At 44.1% G+C, this 27,179-nt stretch overlaps 2 protein-coding genes across 3 annotated transcripts; one reads left to right on the forward strand and one right to left on the reverse strand.

Annotated features, from left to right (window-relative positions):
- Positions 1 to 23,363, forward strand: dnajb13 (DnaJ heat shock protein family (Hsp40) member B13). 2 transcript variants are annotated; one of them, XM_045692299.2, is made up of 9 exons: positions 1 to 219; positions 357 to 460; positions 584 to 745; positions 866 to 1,023; positions 1,214 to 1,327; positions 10,923 to 11,036; positions 11,414 to 11,490; positions 22,841 to 22,978; positions 23,085 to 23,363. In XM_045692299.2, exons 1-9 carry the CDS (start codon positions 152 to 154, stop codon positions 23,089 to 23,091), a joined length of 942 nt encoding a protein of 313 aa, XP_045548255.1. In that variant the 5' UTR covers positions 1 to 151; the 3' UTR covers positions 23,092 to 23,363. The 2 variants fall into 2 exon arrangements, with proteins under 2 accessions (XP_045548255.1, XP_013993062.1); XM_014137587.3 differs by lacking the exons at positions 22,841 to 22,978; positions 23,085 to 23,363 and adding an exon at positions 12,509 to 12,740.
- LOC106567822 (dicarboxylate carrier UCP2) lies at positions 12,788 to 16,208 on the reverse strand. Its single transcript, XM_014137588.3, has 8 exons — positions 16,019 to 16,208; positions 15,713 to 15,864; positions 14,899 to 15,100; positions 14,096 to 14,309; positions 13,792 to 13,989; positions 13,599 to 13,700; positions 13,310 to 13,490; positions 12,788 to 13,102 (listed from the first exon to the last, which is right to left on the reverse strand). The coding sequence occupies exons 3-8, from the start codon at positions 15,022 to 15,024 to the stop codon at positions 12,988 to 12,990; spliced, it is 936 nt and encodes a 311-aa protein (XP_013993063.1). The 5' UTR covers positions 15,025 to 15,100; positions 15,713 to 15,864; positions 16,019 to 16,208; the 3' UTR covers positions 12,788 to 12,987.
- Positions 23,364 to 27,179: the final 3,816 nt, after the last annotated feature.

Raw genomic sequence — 27,179 nt, forward strand, 5'->3', positions numbered from 1 at the left:
CGCGCATCTATGGCAACCAAATCCAGAAACCACAAACAATTGTCCATCCCATGTTTTTATTTTCTTACCGTAGGACCTAGCTAACAGTAACGTTAGCTTTCTATATTTGTTTCGCTTTTCATATTACATGTTCATTTTTTTTTGATCGACTATGGGGAGGGATTATTATGCAGCATTGGAGATAAATAGAAATGCAACAGATGCAGACATAAAAAAATCGTAAGTTTAGTTACTTTTTATCTTTGTCTCAAAATGACACACGCTAAAACATTGTTTACATACATTACATTAGCTAGCCTACTAGATACGTTTTCATAAAAACAACCATGCCTAGCTATATTTTTTTGCCCCTGTAGATACCGACGACTTGCCTTGAAGTACCATCCTCACACAAACAGCAAACCGGGTGCCTCTGAAAAATTCAATCAACTTGCCGAGGCCTATGATGTTTTGAGTGACCGTAAGTAAACGTTACAACAATCATCAGTGTAGCCGCTGCCACTATCAGTTCAGTGCTGCTTGGGGAAAGCTTCAGAGACGTCAGGTCACATAAAATGATAGGCCCACAATATTTATTTTTCAGCTCGAAAAAAGGCAACCTATGACAAGTTTGGAGAAGAGGGTCTGAAAGGAGGTATCCCACTTCAGTCTGGGGAGACTGGAGCTTGGACATCAGGATACATCTACCATGGAAACCCAGACAAGATATTCAGGCAGTTTTTTGGAGGTGACAACCCATTTGCAGGTAGGAAAAAGAACATTCAGTATTTTCTTAATATAAGTTTTACTTGTTTGATTTATCTAAATGATCTCCATAGTAATGACAACTCTTCCTGTTCTTGCATGATAATGCTTCCCTCTTCAGACTTCCACATGCAAGATGGGAATGAAGTGGCCATTGGGTTTGGAGGCCTGCGAGGAAGAGGAGTGAAAACACAAGACACCCCCATTGAAAGGGACCTTCACTTGGCCTTGGAAGACCTCTTCTATGGATGTACCAAAAAGATCAAAATATCTCGTAGGGTAAGATGGGATCATAATGCCTGATGAGTGTTGAGATGTCCTTCAATCAACATACCTATAGGCCTATATTGAGTAGTTAAAAAAAGAAAAGCTCTAACTTTAAACATTGTTATTCTGTTCAGATGCTGTACTGCTTACTTCAGGTAACCACTATCAGATTCAGTGTAAATTTGCTCAACCTCTGAACCAGGTCATGAATGAAGATGGACACACATCCAGTATCAAGGACAAAATATTGACTATCATTGTAAAACCAGGATGGAATGAAGACACTAGGATAACATTCCCAAAGGAGGGTGATCAGGTAAGAGAATCATCACCCACTCAGTGCTTAAATTACATCTTATTGTGCTTTTTAGCTATGCGTTTTACAGACGTTAGTTCCGTCAAGGGCTCCAACCTGCCACACTGTTTGTACACATAAATATCTAGTCGTGCGGGGAGTGTCTGTGTTTCTCTTCAATAGATATAACTTAGCCACCAGTGTTGGGGAGTAGTGATAGCTTGGTGGTAGTTGAACACAATTCAAATCTAGATAGTGTTTAGTAGGCAATCATTTCCTTTATTTTTTGGCATCAGACCTGCCTAATTCTCACTCGAAACATTATTTGTCTTTAATAGGCATTCTGTTAACACATGACCCCAAACTGATCTGTTCTTGCATCAAAGTTGTCTTTGAAATATCCGATATACATATAATTTCATGAAGTAGTTTTGATGTAGTGAACTACTTTTTCAAACTAACTTTAGTTAAATAAACTATGTTTTTTTACACTAAAGGGTAGCTTTAGTGTAGCTTAACTTTTTACATTGTGAAGAAATTTCTTGCTTGGTAAACTACACTGAACAAAAATATAAACGCAACATGTAAAGTGTTGGTCACATGTTTCATGAGCTGAAATAAAGATCCCAGAAATTGTCCATACGCACAAATAGCTTATTTCTCTAAAATGTTGTGCACAAATTTGTTTACATCCCTGTTAGTGAGCATTTCTCCTTTGCCAAGAAAATACATCCACCTGACAGGTGTGGCATATTAAGAGACTGATTAAACAGCATGAGTATTACACAAGTGCACCTTCTGCTGGGTTCAATAAAAGGCCATTCTAAAAGGTGCTGTTTTGTCACACAACACAATGCCACAGATGTCTCAAGTTTTGAGGGAGCGTGCAATTGGCATGCTGACTGCAGGAATGTACACCAGATCTGTTGCCAGATAATTGAATGTTAATTTCTCTACCATAAGCCGCCTCCAACGTCGCTTTAGAGAATTTGGCAGTATGTCCAACCAGCCTCACAACCGCAGACCATGTGTAATCACGCCAGCCCAGGAACTCCGCATCCGGCATCTTCACCTGCGGGATCATCTGAGACCAGCCACCCAGACAGCTGATGAAACTGAGGAGTATTTCGGTCTGTAATAAAGCCCTGGCTCCAAAGTGGGTGGGCCTATGCCCTCCCAGGCCCACCCATGGCTGCACCCCTGCCCAGACATGTGAAATTCATAGATTAGGGCCTAATGAATTTACTTAAATAGACTGACTTCCTTAAATGAATTGTAGCTCAGTAAAATATTTGAAATTGTTGCATGTTGTGTTTATATTTTTGTTCAGTGTACATAATATTAAATTGTCTTTATATTTAAATTGTCTTTATATTTCACTAGATTGTAGGTCCTCCATGATGTCCCAACACATAATGACATGAAAGTGAATTCTGACAGTGTAAAATGCCCTTAGTTCAAATCAAATGTTATTTGAATACAACAGACCTTACCGTGCTATGCTTAATTACAAGCCTAACAATGCCATTTTAAGAAAATAAGAGTTAATAAGAAAATATATACAGTACCAGTCAAAAGTTTGGACACACCTACTCATTGAAGTTTTAGATTTTTTTTTTTTTTACTATTTTCTACATGGTAAAAATGATGGTGAAGACATCAAAACTATGAAATGACACATATGGAATCATGTAGTAACCAAACAAATCAAAATATATTTTAGATTCTTCAAAGTAGCCACACTTTGCCTTGATGACAGCTTTGCACACTCTTTGCATTCTCTCAACCAGCTTCATGAGGAAGTCACCTGGAATGCTTTTCCAACATTCTTGAAGGAGTTCCCACATATGCTGTGCACTTGTTGGCTGTTTTTCCTTCACTTTGAGGTCCAATTCATTCCAAATTCCAGGTCGGGTGATTGTGGATGCCAGGTCATCTGATGCAGCACTCCATCACTCTTCTTCTTGGTCAAATAGTGCTTACACAGCCGGGGGGTGTGTTTTGGGTCATTGTCCTGTTGATAAACAAATGATAGTCCCACTAAGCGCAAACCAGATGGGATGGTGTATTGCTGCATAATGCTGTGGTAGCCATGCTGGTTAAGTGTGCCTTGAATTCTAAATAAATTGCCGACAGTGTCACCAGCAAAGCACCATTGAGTGGATAGCCCAAGATGACCGTGGTGGTGAGTATCTTCTTTAATACTTTGAACGCCTCCTGGCACTCTGGCGTCCACCGGAAATGAGCATGCTTCTTTGTAAGCTCATGAAGGGGCTTGGCTACAGCAGCAAAATGTTTGACAAATCGTCAGTAGTACGAGGCCAGGCTGACGGACTTCTGAAACGCAGGTAGGCTGGGACCATTCTTGGACATTCAGAATTTTCTGGGATCTGTGGCAATGCCGTGTTTGGAAAACAATGTGTCCAAGGTAGGTTACCTGTCGGTGGAAGAGACCGCACTTGGAGGGTTTCAATTTCAGGTTGGCTTGGCGTAGCCGATCGAACACTTGTGCCAGGCGTTGGAGTATCTCTGTGACATCCCTTCCCAGGATGATGATGATGATGTCATCTAGATTTACTAGGCAGGTCTCCCATTGCATTCCGGCCAGGACGCGGTCTATTAGACGCTGAAACGTCGCTGGTGCGTCGCAGACCCCAAAAGGAATCACATTCCACTCAGAGGCACTTCCTGCTGCAGAAAGCGTCCGCCTACGGTCCCTGGGAGTAAGCTCTACCTGCCAGTAACCTGACGCTAAGTCCAAAGTGCTAAACCATTTGGCCGTTGACAGGGTATCTAGAGGGTCTTGGTTACGAGGAAGTGGATATGCATCCTTAACAGTACGCTCATTTAGAGCCCTGTAGTCCACACATAGACGATATGTCTGGTCCTTTTTGCATACCATGATAACGTTCGTCTGCACTTAGCGCAATAGAGCTCTCCATATACACTGACTGTAAGTGAGCAGGAAACGCTGGGGAGATGAGACTAGTTTGTAGTGACATGGAAGAAATATCAGTGGCCTGATCAACATCTGCTGCCTGTGGGAATCCGGCGATAGCACCATTCTTTACTTTCACTGACTCTGTTCCTGGGTTGTAGAGCCTGATGGGGATTTGATTATTGGCGATGCTTCTCAATTAATCCTTTAGTTAGGCTCAGCACCACATCATCCTCTGACAGGTTCACGGAAGTGTGTGTTCCCCGGCACGATGTTCTCACACCATGATTCAAGACGGCTGTGCATGCTATTCTTATGACAGGCACCTTTGGTCTGTTCTTTGGGTTGAAGTAGGGCACCTGATCACCAAACAGTACAATCCTCTGGCTGCCAAAATCAAGGCGTGCCTGTGACTGCTCCAGGAATGGATGACCGAGGATGTCTTCGGTGTTCTCCGTGTTAACACTCACTGTGCTGGTACCAACCTGAATGGACAGGTGAACTTCTCCAAAGACTTTGACATTTACAGGACCAATGCCCTGCAGAGACTGCACAGTCGATAGCTGGAGTGGAGGTTTAACGTCTGGGTGAATGGTGTCGTAACTGTCCTAAAGAGCACATACGTCCATGTCGTAGAATAGTAGGTGGATACACATTTCGGGACCTGTGCCCTTGACACTGAGAACAGCAGGTGTGTTTTGGCTTTCGGTGGAATTGGGCGATTCAGGGACTTAGCTGGCTTCCTTGGCAATGGACAGCTCCTTTTTATGTGTCCAATGCCTTGGCAGTTGTGGCATCTGATTTCGTTCCAATTTGTATTTTTGCACTCACCAGTCTTTGGTTTGTGTGGCTTGAAGCTGGACTTTGGAGGTTTCTGACTCCACTCTACAGGTGGTGTGATCCAACTCTCACCATCTTCGCTGTGGTTGATGCATTCCCGTAGGGTAGCTGCTCTGGCTCTCCACTCTGTAGTTCGCACACCAGACTGCATTAGTTGAGTAACACTGTTAGCTGCTCGCTTGGTGGTTTCGTACCTGTGGGCGACCTCATAGCTGTCCTGCGACTGTGAGTGGTGGTTTTCCACAGGAGGCATGGCTGGAGTGGAGGGCAGAGCTGCCGGCATCCTGCGTGGGTAATGGGAGTCAGCAGCATCTACAGGTGTACTCGCTGCATAGAGTCTATGGTTGGCAGAGTTGAAAGGGTTAGTGCATGGAGTATACAGCATTTCAGTAGTTGGTTGAAACACATTTCCAGAGATAGCATTTTCAGGTGAGCATCTAGCATGCCAGCTGGCATAGTTTTGGTTGTGATTTAGCTATGATTCGATTCCACTGTCACCCACATTTCCATTTTTTACGAGACTTGAATGGATTAAATTCTCTCCTTGGCTGTTGAGGAGACGTCTATGACTCGGCACGAGTCAGCCATATTAGCTGCAGCTGGCTGCATATTAGCTACATCTGAACTTGGAATAAATTAATTGCAGTTACTGTTAGCATTTGCAACATCAAATGAATGTATCCAGTTGGCTAATGAGATTTGTGATAGCAGTCTACATTCACTGTAGTTAGCGACATGAATGGGTTTCAGTAGCACGTCGAATCCTCAGGCGGATTCTTTCTCGTAATAACAGATTTCCTGTGTGCAGCCGCCATTTCACAACTTTAGGTAGAACGTCAGCCACTACTCGGACAATGATGATTAACTTCGTTAGCCATTCCTTTGTGAAAGTCCTTTTTCCCCCCGTTGATTTCTCTTTGATATTCTGGTAGAATGTGAATAACTCACTGATGCAGGCAGGATAAATCCCGGACGAGACCCAAGTGTTACCTTTCCTTCCTCGCCTCCAGACCGTAGTCGCGACAGCTCAGGGGAGCCTTCCTTGCTAGCTCCAGGGCCAGAGCAATTTGCTCTGGGGTAATTCCCACATTTGGGGATCTTATCCGCTGCTAATGACGAGTTAGTCTGGAATTGACATTTATTAAACTTGTACACCATGTGAGGTAGTCTGAATGACAAAATGAAAGTGGGCTAATGGAGCAAAAAGGGCGTGGCTCACAGTTCGGCTACATTACCACCACCACAACAATTAAAGCAAAAGTTAATCTACTACGTTACCCATAATGCACTTTAGTGTTTTAAAGCTATACCACTACTTTACCAACACACGGCAGGAGTCGAGGGATGTTAAAATAATTCCCACTGTCAGCGGCTTCTCTCTACTACTTGCCACGGTAGGTCTGGGCTGAGGTAGTTCGTTTCACCTCTCTGCCTATGTCGTGTGCAGAGTTTCCCGTTGGACAGAGTGGTGAATGGATGCACTGCTAACAAGGCAAATCTACTGCAGAGTTGGCCTGCAGAGTTCTGTCTTACTATCCAGGTCTGTGCCCAAACAATTTGAGCTTCTACTTTTAAAAATCCACCTTTCCAGAAACAAGTCTCTCACCGTTGCCGCTTGCTGAAGACCACCTTCTGCCCCCAGCTGTGCCCTGGACACCATATGTGAATTGATTGCCCCCCATCTATCTTCAGAGCTCGTGCTGATAGGTGACATAAACTGGGACATGCTTAACACCCCGGCCATCCTACAATCTAAGCTTGATGCCCTCAATCTCACACAAATTATCAATGAACCTACCAGGTACAACCCCAAATCTGTAAAAACACAGGCACCCTCATAGATATCATCCTAACCAACCTGCCCTCCAAATACACCTTTGCTGTCTTCAACCAGGATCTCAGCGATCACTGCCTCATTGCTTGCGTCCGTAATGGGTCTGCGGTCAAACAACCACCCCTCATCACTGTCAAACGCTCCCTAAAACACTTCAGCGAGCAGGCCTTTCTAATCTACCTGACCCGGGTATCCTGGAAGGATATTGACCTTATTCTGTCAGTAGAAGATGCCTGGTTATTCTTTAAAAGTGCTTTCCTCACAATCTTAAATAAGCATGCCCCATTCAAAAAATGTAGAACCAGGAACAGATATTGCCCGTGGTTCACTCCAGACCTGGCTGCCCTTGACCATCACAAAAACATCCTGTGGCGTACTGCATTAGCATCAAATAGTCCCCGCGATATGCAACTTTTCAGGGAAGTTAGGAACCAATATACACAGGCATTTAGGAAAGCAAAGGCTAGCTTTTTCAAACAGAAATTTGCATCCTGTAGCACAAACTCCAAAAGGTTCTGGGACACTGTAAAGTCCATGGAGAATAAGAGCACCTCCTGCTAGCTGCCCACTACACTGAGGCTAGGAAACACTGTCACCACCGATAAATCCACAATAATTGAGAATTTCAATAAGCATTTTTCTATGGCTGGCCATGCTTTCCACCTGGCCACCCCTACCCTGGTCAACAGCCCTGCACCCCCCACAGCAACTTGCCCAAGCCGCCCCCATTTCTCCTTCACCCAAATCCAGATAGCTGATGTTCTAAACGAACTGCAAAATCTGGACCCCTACAAATCAGCAGGGCTAGACAATCTGGACCCTCTCTTTCTAAAATTATCAGCCGAAATTGTTGCAAACCCTATTACTAGCCTGTTCAACCTCTCTTTCGTATCGTCTGAGATCCCCAATGCTTGGAAAGCTGCCGCGGTCATCCCCCTTTTCAAAGGGGGAGACACTCTAGACCCAAACTGCTACAGACCTATATATATCCTACACTGCCTTTGTAAGGTCTTCGAAAGCCAAGTTAAGAAACAGATCACTGACCATTTCGAATCCCATCGTACCTTCTCCGCTATGCAATCTGGTTTCCGAGCTGGTCATGGGTGCACCTCAGCTACGCTGAAGGTCCTAAACGATATCATAACTGCCATCAATAAGAGACAATACTGTGCAGACGTATTCATAGACGTGTCCAAGGCTTTCGACTCTGTCAATCACCACATTCTTATCGGCAGACTCAACAGCCTTGGTTTCTCAAATGACTGCATCGCCTGGTTCACCAACTACTTCTCAGACAGAGTCCAGTGTGTCAAATCGGAGGGTCTGTTGTCCGGACCTCTGGCAGTCTCTATGGGTGTGCCACTGGGTTAAATTCTCGGGCCGACTCTCTTCTCTGTATACATCAATGATGTCACTTTTGCTGCTGGTGATTCTCTGATCCACCTCTACGCAGATGACACCATTCTGTATACTTCTGGCCCTTCTTTGGACACTGTGTTAACAAACCTCCAGACGAGCTTCAATGCCATACAACTCTCCTTCCGTGGCCTCCAACTGCTCTTAAATGCAAGTAAAACTAAATGCATGCTCTTCAATCGATTGCTGCCCGCACCTGCCCGCCTGTCCAGCATCACTACTCTGGACGGTTCTGACTTAGAATATGTGGACAACTACAAATACCTAGGTGTCTGGTTAGACTGTAAACTCTCCTTCCAGACTCACATTAAGCATCTCCAATTCAAAATTAAATCTAGAATCGGCTTCCTATTTCGCAACAAAGCATCCTTCACTCATACTGCCAAACATACGCTCGTAAAACTGACTATCCTGCCGATCCTTGACTTCAGCGATAGTCATTTACAAAATAGCATCCAACACTCTACTCTGCAAATTGGATGCAGTCTATCACAGTGCCATCCGTTTTGTCACCAAAGCCTCATATACTGCCCACCACTGCAACCTGTATGCTCTCGTTGGCTGACCCTCGCTTCATATTTGTCGCCAAACCCACTGGCTCCAGGTCATCTATAAGTCTTTACTAGGTAAAGCCCCGCCATATCTCAGCTCACTGGTCACCATAGCAGCACCCACCCATAGCACGCCCCCCAGCAGGTATATTTCACTGGTCACCCCCAAAGCCAATTCCTCCCTTGGCCGCCTTTCCTTCCAGTTCTCTGTGGCTTGTGACTGGAAAGAATTGCAAAAATCACTGAAGCTGGAGACCCATATCTCCCTCACTAATTTTAACCACCAGCTGTCAGAGCAGCTCACAGATTACTGCACCTGCACATAGCCCATCTGTAAATAGCCCATCCAACTACCTCATCCCCATACTGTTATTTATCTTTTTTTGCTCCTTTGCACCTTAGTATCTCTACTTGCACATTCATCTTCTGCACATCTATCACTCCAGTGTTTAATTGCTAAATTGTAATTATTTCGCCACTATGGCCTATTTATTGCCTCACCTCATGTGCACACACTGTATATCGATTTTTTCTCTATTGTGTTATTGACTGTATGTTTGTTTATTCCATGTGTAACTCTGTGTTGTTGTTTGTGTTGCACTGCTTTGCTTTATCTTGGCCAGGTCGCAGTTGTAAATGAGAACTTGTTCTCAACTAGCCTACCTGGTTAAATAAAGGTGAAATAAAAAAATCTGGGAGAGTAGGCGAACATAACGAGCATACATGAATCACTCACGATTCCACTCGTTCGCAGAGGTAGGCGTGATTAGAACTCAGATCAAGAAACCTTCTGAGCATTGATCAACGTTGGGAACGCAATAAGTGGGTAACGATAATTAGCTAAATAAAAAGGTGTATAAACTCTATTTCACAAATAAAAAGGTGCGTAAACGGCGTTTATCCTCCACCACACCCCTTGGGTCTGACAAAACCCATTCATAAACATCAATATCCTCATTCATTAACATCAATATCCTGCCAGTCTGAATTTAATCTACATTTGACCAGGCATTTTAGCTATCGATGTGACGTTTGGTAGCGCCTAATCAGTGAGTTATATACCTGCCTGGCTGAGTGGCAGTATGGGTGGAATGAGCGAACTCGCCTGGCAACCAGAGCGCGAAACACGTGAGGAAGGAAAACTCGGTAGTCTGCCTGGAAATGAATTCCAAGACCAATACATTTCTCAAATATTTTTCATCATTTTCTGTTCTCCTCTCATTTTAATTCAAGTACTTTTGAAGTAAACTTGAGAAATTGTCTGATTTTCAAGGGATTTCAGTAGTTGAATTTAAGAGTGCCAAATTCAAGTATTTTAAGCACCCCAAGCAACTTGTGGGAATCCTGTTATGGTAAGGGCTGGCATAAGCTACAGACAACAAACACAATTTTGTATTTTATCGATGGCAATTTGAATGCACAAAGGTACTGTGATGGGATCCTGAGGCCCACTGTCATGCCATTCATTCGCCGCCATCACCTCATGTTTCAGCATGATATTGCAGGAACCCATGTCGCAAGGATCTGTACACAATTCCTGGAAGTTGAAAATGTCCCAGTTCTTCCAGACTTGTCACCCACTGAGCATGTTTGGGATGCTCTGGATGGACGTGTACAACAGCGTGTTCCAGTTCCTGCCAATATCCAGAAACTTCGCACAGCCATTGAAAAGGAGTGGGACAACATTCCACAGGCCACAATCAACAGCCTGATCAACTCTATGCTAAGGAGTTGAGGCAAGTGGTGGTCACACCAGATACTGACTGGTTTTCTGAACCCCGACCCTTTTTTTTTTTAAGGTGTCTGTGACCAACAGATGCGTATCTGTGTTCCCGGTCATGTGAAATTCATAGATTAGGACCTAATTTATTTATTTCAATTGACTGATTTCCTTATATGAACTGTAACTCAGTAAAATCTTTGAAGTTGTTGCATGTTGTTTATATTTTTGTTCAGTGTACATTTTCAGAGTACCCTCCCCAAGACATTTAGCAACATTGTGCTCATTCAAGTCTTTGAGCTGGTTGTTTCCCCCAGGGACCCAACAGTATTCCTGCAGATATTGTGTTCATTGTGCGGCAGAAGAGTCATCCCCGGTTTGCAAGGCAACACAATGACCTGGTCTTTACAGCCCAGATCTCTCTGGACAAGGTGAGAATGTCCAAGTCTGACCCTGGAGGTAAAGTACAGAGAACATGTTTCACTCAATAGTCTGCTTTGTTTAACTCACTTCAAGTCCCTACAAAGAGTCACCTGATGCTTTGTCCAGGTCAAAATGGGTCACTAAAGAATCATTTATTGCAGATACACTGTGGAACGATTATGTTTCGACTTGGTTACTAAGTCTTAAGCATGTTCTCAGCAATAGTAGCAAGGGCATTCTAATGCCAGTTGTGGTTTAATATTACAATTTTGTAGGCAAAATGTCTCCCATGTTGAGTAGAATGTATATTTCTTCCCAAATACTTTAGCCATTAAATCTGCATTGAGGTCTTTCACCCACAATTAGTATATTCCTCCTCCCACAGGCTTTGACTGGATTCGCTGTTGAAGTGAAGACACTAGATGACAGGATACTCAATATCCCCATCAATGACATTGTGCAGTGAGTAGTGCTTTTACTACTGTATGGGGGGGCTTCTTGTATATGATTGTAAGACGCTTTCACTACATTAGTGTCAAATAGAATGAATAGAACAGGCATCCACATTCAGGTCAATGATGGCATAATGTATGGACTGGCAGTCATTGAGTGTACCCATGCCTAGGTTGAAGACAAACAATTCCACACAAGCGTTCGATAAACAAACTCAAGAGACCAGCGCCGTTGCTGGATTCGACCGGATTAGCATTGAAAACGTGACCAGCAATAAAGTGGCTGTAGATGATAAGTAAAGCAGTTATGCCATTTGTTCGCTGAAAATCACTACGATTTAGTTTCACTTTGTGCTGCTACCATTCACACCGTCATGCCGAATGCGGAAACTGGCCCCTTGTTGAATAGTCGCAAAAAGTGATGGGATGTTTTAACCTGTATATTTTGAACCTAGACCCATGCCAGGAAGTAAAATTAGGAATTGTACCCTTCGATCTGTGCTGTATCGCATTAGTGGAAACCAAGACTGCTCAGGGCAGGTCTGCCGGTTTTGACTGGTGACTCATTTGTAGCAGGTTAGAAGTTAAGGGCAAGCTAAACAATTGAATTTGACGAACATCACACTACAACCAGGCCTGCCCTGAGAAGTCTTGTTTCCGCTAATGCAATGAGGCATGCTTTGTTGACCCAACTGACGTTACAAAAAAAGTTATTTGAATGAAGTCTACATTATCATGGCAATCCAGCATTAGTTGATAGAACATTCTGCATTACAATACTAGGCAGCCATTGAGTACCAGTCAAATTGCCAGTGTTGAGCTTCCAAGCCCGTTCCATTTGTGATTAGTGGATGCTACTACAGACTCGCAACTACCCTGCTTGTTTTAAGATTAAAACAGCATGATCATGGTTCAGTAAACTAGTTACAGGATGTAATTCATACAGGGATGTACACTTGCACTTTTGTCTAGTCATGTATGTCAAAGTTTCAAATTACTTATGCTAAAATTCTCACTTCCCCACCCAGTCCAAAATACAGCAAAGTGGTGTCTGGAGAAGGCATGCCTCTGTCCCAGGATCCCTCCCAGAGAGGAGATCTCATCATCCAGTTCGACATTCACTTCCCTCAAAAGCTCTCGGCTGAGAACAAACACCTGATCAACCAAGCCCTTGCTTTCTGAATAAACAGCCATTAAATAAAGCCTGATTGGAAATCTCCTTCCTTGGACCCCTATTTGAGAATGGTGTTCTTTACCAGTAGAACTAGGTGAGATTCTTGTGAAGTTATTTGCATAAGAGAAGCCACTTAAAAATATCAATTTTATTGTCAGAAGTTAGTACTTAAAAAGACAGAAAGAACAGCTTTTCAGTCTCAGAAACACTTCAAGTGAAAGGTGAGTGAAAAGTGGTTTAAAAAAGGAAACTACATGGGCCACATTTTTTGTTGTTGAACAAAAGCAACCACATCAGCACAGGGTCACCCTCTACTGCAGCCAATGGCCAGGTCTACAGAGGAGTGGTGTAGTTTTGGCGGGCAGCCATAATGGCACGTTTCAGCTGCTCATATGTAACAAACATCACCACGTTCCACGAGCCCAGTCGGAGAAAAGAGGGCATGAACCTGTAGGGACAGAATTGAGACAATTCAGAGCCAGGCAAAAATTCAAATAAACCAGAGAAGGGGGAAAAAAACAACCAGGTTGTTAAGACATTCATGAATGTTACAAAGCAAGCAGCAACAGCGAATAAACCGCTAAAGCACTGATTGAGAAGGTGTTGCAACCCAATCCAGGAGACTACTCCCTAGCAACTAAAACACATGGCTTACCCTTTGTAGAAGGCAAGGGGTCCCTCCTTGGTCACCATGGCAATAGCGCAGTTGAGGGCGCCGCTGTACTGGCCGAGGGCCGAGTTCATATATCTCGTCTTCACCACATCCACAGGAGAGGCAATCACAGTGGTGCAGAATCCTGCACCGAATGCAGATGTGAAGTGGCAGGGGAGGTCATCTATTGGGTGAATGGAATGGGTTTAGGGGAGGCATCACAATACCAGAGGGAAGCGTGACAGTTAAAAATCAGTCATTCTGCACAATATGTGGCAAGGCAATGGCTCACCAGTCAGAGGTGTGTTTCTAATAAGTAGGTCTTTGATGAGGTCATATGTAACCAGTTCAGTGCAGTTCACGATAGCATTGCGGGCAATGTTTGGGCCAGTACCTGCAAGGTGGGGATGGAAATGTTGGCAATACTGCTGACAAAAACATTTGACAAAGGCACAAATGATCCTTGTGATCAAGCAAACAACCACCTCTCCACAGGCCACGGATTCCCTCTTCCTTGGCGATGGTCTTGTAGGCCTCCATGGTGCCATGGTAACGCCGGTTTAGCCCAGAGGAACTAGTCTGTGCCTGAAAGCGCACCTTCACCACATCTGTGGGTTGGGCTAATGCGACTGCCATGGCTCCAGTGGTACAGCCCGCCAGCAGACGACTGCCAATCCCTACATCTGTAGAGAGAAATGGGCAGTCAGAACAGTTGGAGTAACATTCAATAGAGAATAAGTATCGATTTAGAAGGTTGAGGTTGGTATACAGTATGTGACATGTACTCACGGTCAGAGCCTTTGGTGTAGAATGACTTGACGGAGTCGTAAAGGCCAATGCGGACAGAGGCGAAGCTCATCTGCCTCTGGAGCCCTGCCACCAGCCCGCTGTAGAGGCTCCTGGCACCCTCTGTACGCACCATGGTGGTGATGGTACCAAACACGCCCCGATACCGCACTGCCGTGCCATGACTAGCTGCCGCACCTTTCCCCTCTCCCTGGATCTGTGCGGAACGAAAGGGGCATGGAGACTTAACACAGACACTGGGGAGGGAGCACTGGCGGATGTGGGAGGAGAATCCAGCCACAAGTGTCCACAATGCTAGGTCCAGGACCTGCCAATTCCTAGGGCTTAACCATCAACTCCTGGGCCACTTAGTTGGGGGAAGGAAGTCAGGAGGGACAAAATTGAAAGAAATAGTCAGTTTTAATGTTGGCAAAATAAGGTGAATACAATTAACCAAAAATGAAAGGGGTCATCTTGGGTCAGTAATGGATTTGGGTATCATTTTGTGGACCAACCAAGTTCCCAAATGTGGACCCATGACAGTAATAATGAGTTAGAGACAATATGATTGATGCAGCAGTAATCTCTCAAGCATCCCTTAATCCCTTTTAGTATGACGGCTCACCACATTTGACCTGTCAAATGAGTTCCTTCACATGATTTCATAAGAGAAACGATGACCAGTTGTAACCATCCTGGGTCCCCAACAGCTAAAGGGGGCAATGCTTGGATTCTCCATTTAATGATGCTACAACAGAGGACCCCACAGTTCATTTCAACAAAGAACACATGCTCCTTAGGCTTACCTGTAGCCGGACTTTGGCTGTGTCCAATGGAAAGGTGAATAAATCAGCAATGCAGGCCGCTGTTCCAGCACCAATAAACTTCACAGCAGCGGTTGGGGGCACATCCGCAGGTCTGAATCCAACCATTTTATCAAGATGAATGGAATGTGAAGATTTAAGAAGACTGACGAGGTGAAGACGAGACAGGGAACTCTACCCAATTCTGAAAAGGGAGGGACAACACAATTTTACAACGGCAATATTCATAATGTTGTTCACTGACATGTTGCCAAATCACAATTGTATGTTGACTCAAGTGACTAGACTATGGGGGCCTACAGTTAAACTAAGAAAATACTGTCCTTAAGGGGCCAAAACACGTGAAGGAGGGGCAGCAAAGTTGTTTCAACACTTTGTGGTCTACTCAATTTGCGGAACTGCGAGGAGACACCGCCTGTTGCCATATCAGTAGTGCTTGACAGGAAATAACTAGTTAAAGGGAGAGCTGTAACCTGTTTATGCGATGCTGAAGCAGACAATGAGTAACCCATTTAACCAACACTGTGCGTGCAGGGATAAAATGTAGCGACCAGAAAATTAACCAAGAATGCCACAACTTCAAAATATCAGGCAAGCCTATATTAAAAATGTTGAATTATAATACAATTAAAGTTGAAGACCTTTCAACATATTTATCTTTAAAAGAAAAGAAAAAAAAAGTGGCCATTACATCTGGAGATCGGGCGAAAGAAATAGCTTTATACAACCGGTTCTTTTTAAACAATGTTGCACTTGAAGTTAGCATTATCCAGTTCCTGTATAGTATGAACACTACCTTCACTTAAGGGACCCAGGACTGTGAAGGCAGATCAGGATTCTCTAAAGGCGTCTCTCTGGTCGAAATTACTTTCAACTATGATTTGATTGCCTTTTTCTTCCATAGAAAGACGTTCAAAAACGATGTATCCAAAAAACATACTACAAATTCTGAAAAACAAGACGGCAACAGGTTAGTCAACATCTCATAACACCAACCAGTATACAAGAAAATAGCACTGTATCAAAGCATAACCAGTGACATCAATTTAACTTTACATTCTCCATCAGTAAACTTTTGACAGGCCTATGAACATAAGTTTACCTTAAATAAAATAGTCAAAATTGGATCAGGAAAAACGGTGAAATCCTTTTGTGTTGATGCCTCGTGATAACACGTGAATTCCTCGTCGATACAGCGGTAAAAGAACAACAGCAGTTTGTTTTATAACCCTGTCACGTCATGAGAAGGCAACAGTGTTTGATCTCAGCAAATGCTGGTTGTCGGATACGAGCCAAACTGGCCCTGCCCTGTTCTCGCGTACACCTTATAGCTGCTTGTGATTGGCCCATTCAATTGCCACACCTCTACCATTCCACACCACGTCCAACCAAATATGTAATGTGTTTTATTATATAAACTGGGTGGTTTATTATAAACTGGGTGGTTCGAGCCCTGAATGCTGATTGGCTGATGGGTATGACAAAACATGTATTTTTACTGCTCTAATTATGTTGGCAACCAGTTTATAATAGCAATAAGGCACCTCTGGGATTTGTGATATATGGCCAATATACCACAGCTAAGGGCAGTGTCATAGCACTCTGCGTTGCGTTGTGCATAAGAACAGCCCTTAGCCGTGGAATATTTGCCATATACCACACCCCCTCGGGCCTTATTGCTTAATTATAAACTGGGCGGTTCAAGCCCTGAATGCTGATTGGCCGACAGCCGACAGACTACCTGTATTACTGGAATTGTTTTTTTCCTGCTCTAATAAAGTTGGTAACCAGTTTATAATAGCAATACTTCCGGCGCTGACAAGAGATGGCCGCCTCGCTGCATAGGAAACTATGCAGTATTTTGGTTTTTTATTTGTTATTTCTTACATTGTTACCCCAGGTAATCTTAGGTTTTATTACATACAGTCGGGAGGAACTATTGGATATAAGAGCAACGTCAACTCACCAACATTATGACCAGGAATATGACTTCCCGAAGCGGATCCTCTGTTTTGCCCACCACCCAGGACAATGGATCGGATCCCAGCCGGCAACCTAATACAATGACGCCGTAGATGGGGCAGACGGAGCGGTCTTCTGGTCAGGCTCCGTAGACGGGCACATTGCGCACCGCTCCCGAGCATACTACTCGCCAATGTCCAGTCTCTTGACAACAACGTAGACGAAATCCGTCCAAGGGTAGCCTTCCAGAGAGACATCAGAGACTGTAACGTTCTATGTTTCACGGAAACATGGCTCACTCGAGACACGCTATCGGAGTCGGTACAGCCAGCTGGTTTCTTTATGCATCGCGCCGACAGAAACAAGCATCTTTCTGGTAAGAAGAAGGGCGGGGGTGTATGCCTTATGATTAAAGAGACGTGGTGTGATCATACCATTATACAGGAACTCAAGTCCTTCTGTTCACCTGACTTAGAATTCCTCACAATCAAATGCCGACCGCATTATCTACCTAGAGAATTCTCTTCGATTATAATCACAGCCTCATATATCCCCCCCAAGCAGACACATCGATGGCCCTGAACGAACTTCATTTGACTCTATGTAAACTGGAAACCACATATCCTGAGGCTGCATTTATTGTAGCTGGGGATTTTAACAAGGCTAATCTGAAAACAAGGCTCCCTAAATTCTATCAGCATATCGATTGCGCTACCAGGGCTGGCAAAACCCTAGGTGATTGTTATTCTAACTTCCGCGACACATATAAGGCCCTCCCCCGCCCTACTTTCGGAAAAGCTGACCATGACTCCATTTTGTTGCTTCCAGCCTATAGACAGAAACTACAACTGGAAGCTCCCGCACTCAGGTCTGTTCAACGCTGGTGCGACCAATCGGATTCCACGCTTCAAGATTGCTTCGATCACGTGGACTGGGATATGTTCCGCATTGCGGCGAACAACAACATTGATGTATACGCTGATTTGGTGAGCGGGTTTATTAGCAAGTTTATCGGCGATGTCGTACCCACAGCGTCTATTAAAACATTCCCAAACCAGAAACCGTGGATTGATGGCAGCATTCGCGCAAAACTGAAAGCGCGAACCACTGCTTTTAATCAGGGCAAGGTGACCAGAAACATGACCGAATACAAACAGTGTAGCTATTCCCTCCGCAAGGCAATCAAACAAGCTAAGCGTCAGTATAGAGACAAAGTAGAGTCGCAATTCAACGGCTCAGACATGAGAAGTATGTGGCAGGGTCTACAGTCAATCACGGACTATAAAAGGAAAACCAGCCCCGTCGCGGACCAGGATGTCTTGCACCCAGACAGACTAAACAACTTCTTTGCTCGCTTTGAGGACAATACAGTGCCACTGACACGGCCCGCTACCAAAACCTGCGGGCTCTCCTTCACTGCAGCCGACGTGAGCAAAACATTTAAACGTCGCAAGGCTGCAGGCCCAGACGGCATCCCCAGCCGCGTCCTCAGAGCATGCACAGACCAGCTGGCTGGTGTGTTTACGGACATATTCAATCAATCCTTATCCCAGTCTGCTGTCCCCACATGCTTCAAGAGGGCCACCATTGTTCCTGTTCCCAAGAAAGCTAAGGTAACTGAGCTAAATGACTACCGCCCCGTAGCACTCACTTCCGTCATCATGAAGTAATTTGAGAGACTAGTCAAGGACCATATCACCTCCACCCTACCTGACACCCTAGACCCACTCCAATTTGCTTACTGCCCCAATAGGTCAACAGACAACGCAATCGCAATCACACTGCACACTGCCCTAACCCATCTGGACAAGAGGAATACCTATGTGAGAATGCTGTTCATCGACTACAGCTCAGCATTTAACACCATAGTACCCTCCAAACTCGTCATCAAGCTCGAGACCCTGGGTCTCGACCCCGCCCTGTGCAACTGGGTCCTGGACATCCTGACGGGCCGCCCCCAGGTGGTGAGGGTAGGTAACAACATCTCTACCCCGCTGATCCTCAACACTGGGGCCCCACAAGGGTGCGTTCTCAGCCCTCTCCTGTACTCTCTGTTCACCCACAACTGCGTGGCCATGCACGCCTCCAACTCAATCATCAAGTTTGCAGACGACACTACAGTGGTAGGCTTGATTACCAACAACGACGAGACGGCCTACAGGGAGGAGGTGAGGGCCCTCGGAGTGTGGTGTCAGGAAAATAACCTCACACTCAACGGCAACAAAACAAAGGAGTTGATCGTGGACTTCAGGAAACAGCAGAGGGAGCACCCCCCTATCCACATCGACGGGACAGTAGTGGAGAGGGTAGAAAGTTAAGTTCCTCGGCGTACACATCACGGACAAACTGAAATGGTCCAACCACAGAGACAGCGTGGTGAAGAAGGCGCAGCAGCGCCTCTTCAACCTCAGGAGGCTGAAGAAATTCGGCTTGTCACCAAAAACACTCACAAACTTTTACAGATGCACAATCGAGAGCATCCTGTCGGGCTGTATCACCGCCTGGTACGGCAACTGCTCCGCCCATAACCGTAAGGCTCTCCAGAGGGTAGTGAGGTCTGCACAACGCATCACCGGGGGCAAATTACCTGCCCTCCAGGACACCTACACCACCCGATGTCACAGGAAGGCCAAAAAGATCATCAAGGACAACAGCCACCCGAGCCACTGCCTGTTCACCCCGCTATCATCCAGAAGGCGAGGTCAGTACAGGTGCATCAAAGCAAGGACCGAGAGACTGAAAATCAGCTTCCATCTCAAGGCCATCAGACTGTTAAACAGCCATCACTAACATTGAGTGGCTGCTGCCAACATACTGACTCAACTCCAGCCACTTTAATAATGGAAATATTGATGTAATAAATGTATCACTAGCCACTTTAAACAATGCCACTTTATATAATGTTTACATACCCTACATTACTCATCTCATATGTATATACTGTACTCTATACCATCCACTGCATCTTGCTTATGCTGTTCTATACCATCACTCATTCATATATTTTTTTATGTACATATTCTTATTCATTCCTTTACACTTGTGTGTATAAGGTAATTGTTGTGAAATTGTTAGGTTAGATTACTCGTTGGATATTACTGCATTGTCTGAACTAGAAGCACAAGCATTTCGCTACACTCACATTAACATCTGCTAACCATGTGTATGTGACAAATACATTTTGATTTGATTTGAAAAGGCACCACTGGGGTTTGTGGTACAGTGCATTCGGAAAGTATTCAGACCTCTTCACTTTTTCCACATTTTGTTACGTTTGAGCCTTATTCTACACACAATACCCCATAATGACAAAGCAAGAACAGTTTTTTTGCTAATACATTTTTTTACGAAATATCACATTTACATAAGCATTCAGACACTTTACTCAGTACTTTGTTGAAGCACATTTGTCAGTGATTACAGCGTTGAGTCTTCTTGGGTATGACGCTACAAGCTTGGCACACCTGTATTTAGGGAGTTTCTCCCATTGTTCTCTGCAGATCCTCTCAAGCTCTGTCAGGTTGGATGGGGAGCATTGCTGCACAGCTATTTTCAGGTCTCTCCAGAGATGTTTGATCGGGTTCAAGTCCGGGCTCTGGCTGAGTCACTCAAAGACATTCAAAGACTTGTCCCGAAGCCACTCCTGCGTTGTCTTGGCTGTGTGAATAGGGTTGTTGTCCAGTTGGAATGTGAACCTTTCTCCCAAATATGAGGTCCTGAGCGCTCTATAGCAGGTTTTCATCAAGGATCTCACTGTACTTTGCTCCGTTCATCTTTGCCTCGATCCTGACTAGTATCCCAGTCACTGCCACTGAAAAATATCCCCACAGCATGATGCTGCCACCACAATGCTTCACCGTAGGGATGGTGCCAGGTTTTCTCCAGACATCACTCTTGGCATTCAGATCAAAGAGTTCAATCTTGGTTTCATCAGACCAGAGAATATTGTTTCTCATGGTCTGAGAGTCCTTTTGGCAAATTCCAAGCAGCTGTCATTTGCCTTTTACTGAGGACTGGCTTCCGTCTGGCCACTCTACCATAAAGGCCTGATTGGTGGAGGGCTGCAGAGATGGTTGTGCTTCTGGAAGGTTCTCCCATCTCCACAGAAGAACTCTGGAGCCCTGTCAGAGTGACCATTGGGTTCTTGGTCACCTCCCTGACCAAGGCCCTTCTCCCCCGATTGCTTAGTTTGGCCGGATGGCCAGCTCTAGGAAGAGTCTTGGTGGTTCCAAACTTCTTCCATTTAAGAATAATGGAGGCCACTGTTTTCTTGGGGACCTTCAATGCTGCAGACATTTTTTGGTACCCTTCCCCAGATCTGTGCCTCGACACAATCCTGTCTCGTAGCTCTAAGGAAAATTCCTTCGACCTCATGGCTTGCTCTGACATGAACTGTCAACTGTTGGACCTTATATAGACAGGTGTGTGCCTTTCCAAATCATGTCCAATCAATTTAATTTACCACAGGTGGACTCTCTAATCATGTTGTAGAATCAATGGAAGCAGGATACACCTGAGTTCAGTTTCGAGTCTCGTAGGTCTGAAAACTTATGTAAATGTAATAATTCATTTTTTTACATTTACTTTTGCTAAAAATTCGGAAAACCTATTTCTGCTTCGGCATTATGGGGTATTATGTGTAGATAGATGAGGAAATAAAAACAATTTAAGAATAAGGCTGTAACGTAAGAAAATGTGCCAATAGTCAAGCATTTTCAAGTCTTGACATAGATTTTTAAGCAGATTAAAGTCAAAACTGTACCTCGGCCATTTAGGAACATCCCCTGACTTCTTGGTAAGCAACTCCAGTGTAGATTTGACCTCGTGTTTTAGGTTATTGTCCTGCTGAAAGGTGCATTCAGCTCTCAATGTTTGGTGGAAAGCAGACTGAGCCAGGTTTTCCTCTAGAATGTTGCCTGTGCTTGGCTCCATTCAGTAGATTTTTTTATCCTGAAAACTCCCCAGTCCTTAACGATTACAAGCATACCTATAACATGATGCAGCAACCACTATGCTTGAAAATATGAATAGTGGTACTCAGTGATAGGTTGTATTGGATTTGCCCCAAACATAACCCTTTGTATTGAGGACCAAGAGTGAATTGCTGTGCCACATTTTTTGCCGAATTACTTTAGTGCAATCATGGTGAAATCCCTGAGCGGTTTCCTTCCTCTCTGGCAAATGAGTTCGGAAGGACGCTTGTGCCTTTGTAGTGACTTGGTGTATTGATACACCATCCAAAGTGTAATTAATAACTTCACCATGCTCAAAGGGATATTCAATGCAAATAGTCTGGGTAGCCATTTGACTAGATGTTCAGGAGTGTTATGGCTTGTGGTTGTGAAATCGTGTGCACGTGATGCAGGCTACATTACAGTACAGTATCGTTAGCATGCTACAGTAGTTTATTTTCGGTTCCAGTGTATAGCACAGGTTTATTCAACATGTATCTAGCGGTATCAGTCATGTATTAGCTAATACATGTATTATGTTAGCTAGTTTAATGGTGTGAAAATTGTGATATTTGCCTTACATTTCAATCTACATATGCATATGGGTCTGCTATGTTTGGTAGGCTATTCAATTCCCTTGACATTTCGCAAGCATGAGTACTTTACAATAAGGGTAGATATGCATTGTGTTAATCTTACTATTTGCCCATTAGATCTGACATGCATTGAATGCTAGACAACTTTACATGCATGCTTTCCATAAATGCAGTGTGTACTTTGCAAAGATGAAAACCCTTCCGCGATGATTCTCTCTTCCTGTATCTGTCAAATAGGCGTATGCATTCTTTGTCCTATAGCTACAGCTACATAACTAAATATAGTAGCTGTCACTTACCTTTGATGCCACGGCTTGGCTGTAGATTTGCTCTCATGGTGCTGAGAATGCTTAATACCGTAGCTGTCACTTATGTATTCTCTACATGCATATGTATGAACCCCTGGACGTACAGGTACCTCCAGCGCTCCCTCCTGCCTCATGTTCGGCCTGTACCTGGTAATCTACCCCAGGCTTTTGTCCTTGCCCCGGTGGGGCGAAGACCAGCAGAAGAGGGGGATGTCCTTCCTGCCTCCAAAACATATCTCGGAAAGTGCTGAGATTATATTTTTTTTAAATAATAAATGACAAGCTTATAAATGGTAATTTTAATATTTGCTAATGTTGGTAGTTTAACTCTGTCTTTCCCTTAAATGCAGCTGGTGATTCCAGAGACCTGGCGGGCAACTCTCAACAAGAAACACCAGCAGTGGATTGACCGGATGCTGTTTACCCAAGTTGGACTCAGAGTTGACCAAAGTTACCTTGCTAACTCCTCAAACCTGATGGCTCCAAAAACAGATTTTCATCAACTCAAATTGAATTGACATTGTTAAAGGTTTCATGATGCTTATATCTAAAGTCACCATGTCCTAGAGAGATTTACACGGGTATCAAAACGTCACGATGCTTAAAATTATTAAAATACACAAAAGTGATTGTTGTTGTGTTGAATTGTGTTTGGGAAATATTTAAATCAATACAGAAATGTGTAGGCGGCTTAACTTACCCTGTCCCGTGGCCAAGAGATCACTTTTTTTGGACAAGCTATGTTTTCAAAACAGTAACTTTTACATGAATTCTGATTATTTCCAGGGATACACAACATCCTGAAATATGTGTGGATATCTTTGTTAGAAAGAATACTGTATTTTCCTTGACAGAGTGATGCTGAATGTAAGAAATGGCTCAATTTACCCCACTCTCCCTACCCTGTCCCTATGTTCAATTTACTCCATATCTGGGGTAAATTGTGCCTAGAGACCACTTTTTTTGGACATGCTCTGTTTTCAAAACAGTTGTTGTTTATATGAATTCTGATTAGTTCCAGTGATACACAACATCCTGAAATATATGTAAATATCTTTCTTATAAAAAATACTATATCTCCCTTGATGTACTGATGCTGAATATAAAAAAAATTCTCAACATACCCTACATACAGTATGCATGTGGTACATTGACAAAAAAGTGATGTGACGGCCCCTCCCTGCTCTGTCTACTGGGCTTTGCTGCGCTTACTTCCTGCAGGAGATTGATGGGCGGAGTAGGGTTGTCAGTGCTGATGGGGCACACCTGTGTAAGCTCAGCTGTGGCATAAAGCCACTGCTTCCCCATTCAGCAGGAGATTCCTCTCTCTATGCATACTGTTGGTTGTTTTGTTGTGGCTTGGCAATTGATGCGTAATTTACTGACCGTCATGCCTCATCTGATTATTGTTGTGAGTGTTCACTTTACTTATAGAATACATTCATTTTGTTATTCCTTTACTGAGTGTGTGGCTTCCCCTTGTTTGTTACAATCTTGAGCCAGGTTGTAACAGTGAATGCTGTGATACTGTGAAATGGGTTCCTCGGAGGCACATTAGGAATTTGGTTGTTCCATGTGAAAATCTGATTCTATAAGCTTGATAGAGCTTTTCTTGTGTGTAAGTACTAGTCTAACTACTAGTCTAAACAGCAGACACTGCTGAGTTATATCAAAACTGCATAACACACTATGACAACATTTTACATTTACATTTTAGTCATTTAGCAGACGCTCTTATCCAGAGCGACTTACAGTAGTTAATGCATGAAATGTTTGTACTGCCCCCCCCCCCCCCCCCCGTGGGAATCAAACCCACAACCCTGGCATTGCACACACCATGCTGGCGTTGCAAACACCATGCTCTACCAACTGAGCCACAGGGGACAAGATGTAAAGAACAGAATGTCCTATTCAAACAACTTCCTCCTTTAAGAGTGGCCCTTTAAACACTGCAGATAATCACACCTGACAGACGAAAGACTTCTTGTGTGAAGCGAGCAAGAGGGCGTGCATGTGTTTGTCTGTGCTCAACAATACTCTCTAACCACCTATGTCAAGTAAACAGTACCAGGAAGTATTCAAACCACAGCTTTACTTTGCACTCTCTATCACGTGAATGAGCAAAAACTTCAACACATGGTATGTCTGCCATGTTATATGGAAGCGGGTGTTATATGTACTGTATGTGCAGTGTAGTGGTGAACCGTGAATGCTCATTTGTCATTACTCTGTCAGTTGGTTCCTGAGAGAGCTCTCCAGCTTGGGTAGGCAACTAGTTTTTGCTGTGGGCTGATTTTTGTCCGCATGGATGGTTGGGTGGCCTGAACATAATTATAGTAATTTGTACACTGCAAATCGACCACTTGATTACATTAAGACACAATCACATTGTCTCTCTTTTTATTTGTGGGAATACTTGGGAACATATTTCCTAAATGAAAATATAAATTTTTAGCAGAATTCATGGTGATTTTTACAGTCTTTTATGACCAAAAACGAAAATTCAAATTGTATTTTTACTAGAATCTTTTGGGGCCCCCACAAAAAACGCCTGTTGTCGACCCCTGCTCTACAGGGTTATATTGGTCTGTAGTTGTGCTCTGATGTTATCTCCTTTATTGCCCTCTTGTGGAGCTTTGTTGCAGTGAAGGATATTCTCTAGTAGTAGGATTCACTCAGGTCATCCACTCTGTTTGCATGAATGACAGTTTGCATACTTTTAGGAATCAGGATAGAGTGTAGAAGGTTAACACAATGACAGCAGAAACCAGGGTTATTGCCTGCGTTCTTCATGATTACATACTGTAATATGTGTGCTCGTGGCATTCTGCGCCTCAAAGGGGAATCTCAGCAGTATCAAACTCCAGCCTGGTCAGGGGGGAAGGGAATGATGGGGGGATTGAAGCGATGATGATGTCATGGTGAAACAACCCCTGCTGCCACGGACACACAAGAACATACACAAATCCTTACACATGTCAGTATTGAGGCTATTTCTAAATTGATTTGAGTCAGAAGCTGTGTATAAAAAGTAGGAAACTGTTCATCTCTGTCCTGCTTCACACTGGCCTCCACTGGTTACTCTATGGTAGTGCTCCTCTGTAATATGCTTCACCTTACTCACTTGCACAGCTTCTTGCACACTTTACAATGAACTGATGCTTTCTACCCATAGAGGTATTATATAAACTTTTTGTATTGCTAGGTATTACTGCACTGTTGGAGCTAGAAACACAAGTATTTCGATGCACCTGCGATAACATCTAAAAATCAGTGTACTCAACCAATAAATCAACTTTCATTTAATCCAATGGAATGGGACGATGATGATGATTAGGGTCCAGTTATGATTGTTATTCTTGTTATGACTACGATTAACCATTGCCATTGGCAATATAATGATGATTATAATTTTTCTGTAATACATTTTTCTGTAATCAACACCGTCTTGCTCCCGGACAAGCTAAACACCTTCTTCGCCCGTTTTGAGGAAAACACAGTGCCACCGACGTGGGCCCCTCCCGAGGACTGTGGGTTCTCATTCATCATGGCTGACGTAAGACATTTAAGCTTGTTAACCCACGCAAGGCTGCCGATGCAATCACCATTGCACTGCACACTACCCTATCCCATCTGGACAAGAGGAATACTTATGTAAGAATGTTATTCATTGACTACAGCTCAGCCTTCAACATCATAGTACCCTCCAAGCTCATCATTAAGCTCGGGCCCTAGGACTGAACCCCACCCTGTGCAACTGTGTCCTGGACTTCCTGACGGGCCGCCCCCGGGTGGTGAATGTAGGAAACAACACCTCCACTAAGCTGATCCTCAACACAGGGGACCCACAAGGGTGTGTGCTCAGCCCCCTCCTGTACTCCCTGCGTGGCCATGCATGCCTTCAGCTCAATCATCAAGTTTGCAGACGACACAACAGTAGTAGGCCGGATTTCCAACAATGACAAGGCAGCCTACAATGAGGAGGTGAGGGCCCTGGCAGAGTGGTGCCAGGAAAATAAGCTCTCCCTCAATGTCAACAAAGATTAAGGAAATGATCGTGGACTTCAGGAGACAGCAGAGGGAGCATGCCTCTATCCACATCGACGAGGCCGCAGTGGAGAAGGTGAAAAGCTTCAAGTTCCTTGGCATACACATCACTGACAATCTGAAATTGTCCACCCACACAGACAGTGCAGCGAGGAAGGCAAAACAGCGTCTTTTCAACCTCGAGGCTAAAGAAATTCAGCTTTGCCCCAAGACCCTTTCAAACTTTTACAGATGCACCATTGAGAGCATCCTATTGGGTTGTATCACCACCTGGTATGGCAACTGCACCGCTTGCAACCGCAGGGCTCTCCAGAGTGTGGTGCAGTCTGCCCAACGCATCACCGGGGGCACACTGCATGCCCTCCAGGACACCTACAGCAACAGATGTCACAGGAAGG

The sequence above is a fragment of the Salmo salar genome, chromosome 13 (genome assembly GCF_965601325.2).
Source record: "Salmo salar chromosome 13, fSalSal1, whole genome shotgun sequence".
Lineage (NCBI taxonomy): Eukaryota > Metazoa > Chordata > Actinopteri > Salmoniformes > Salmonidae > Salmo > Salmo salar.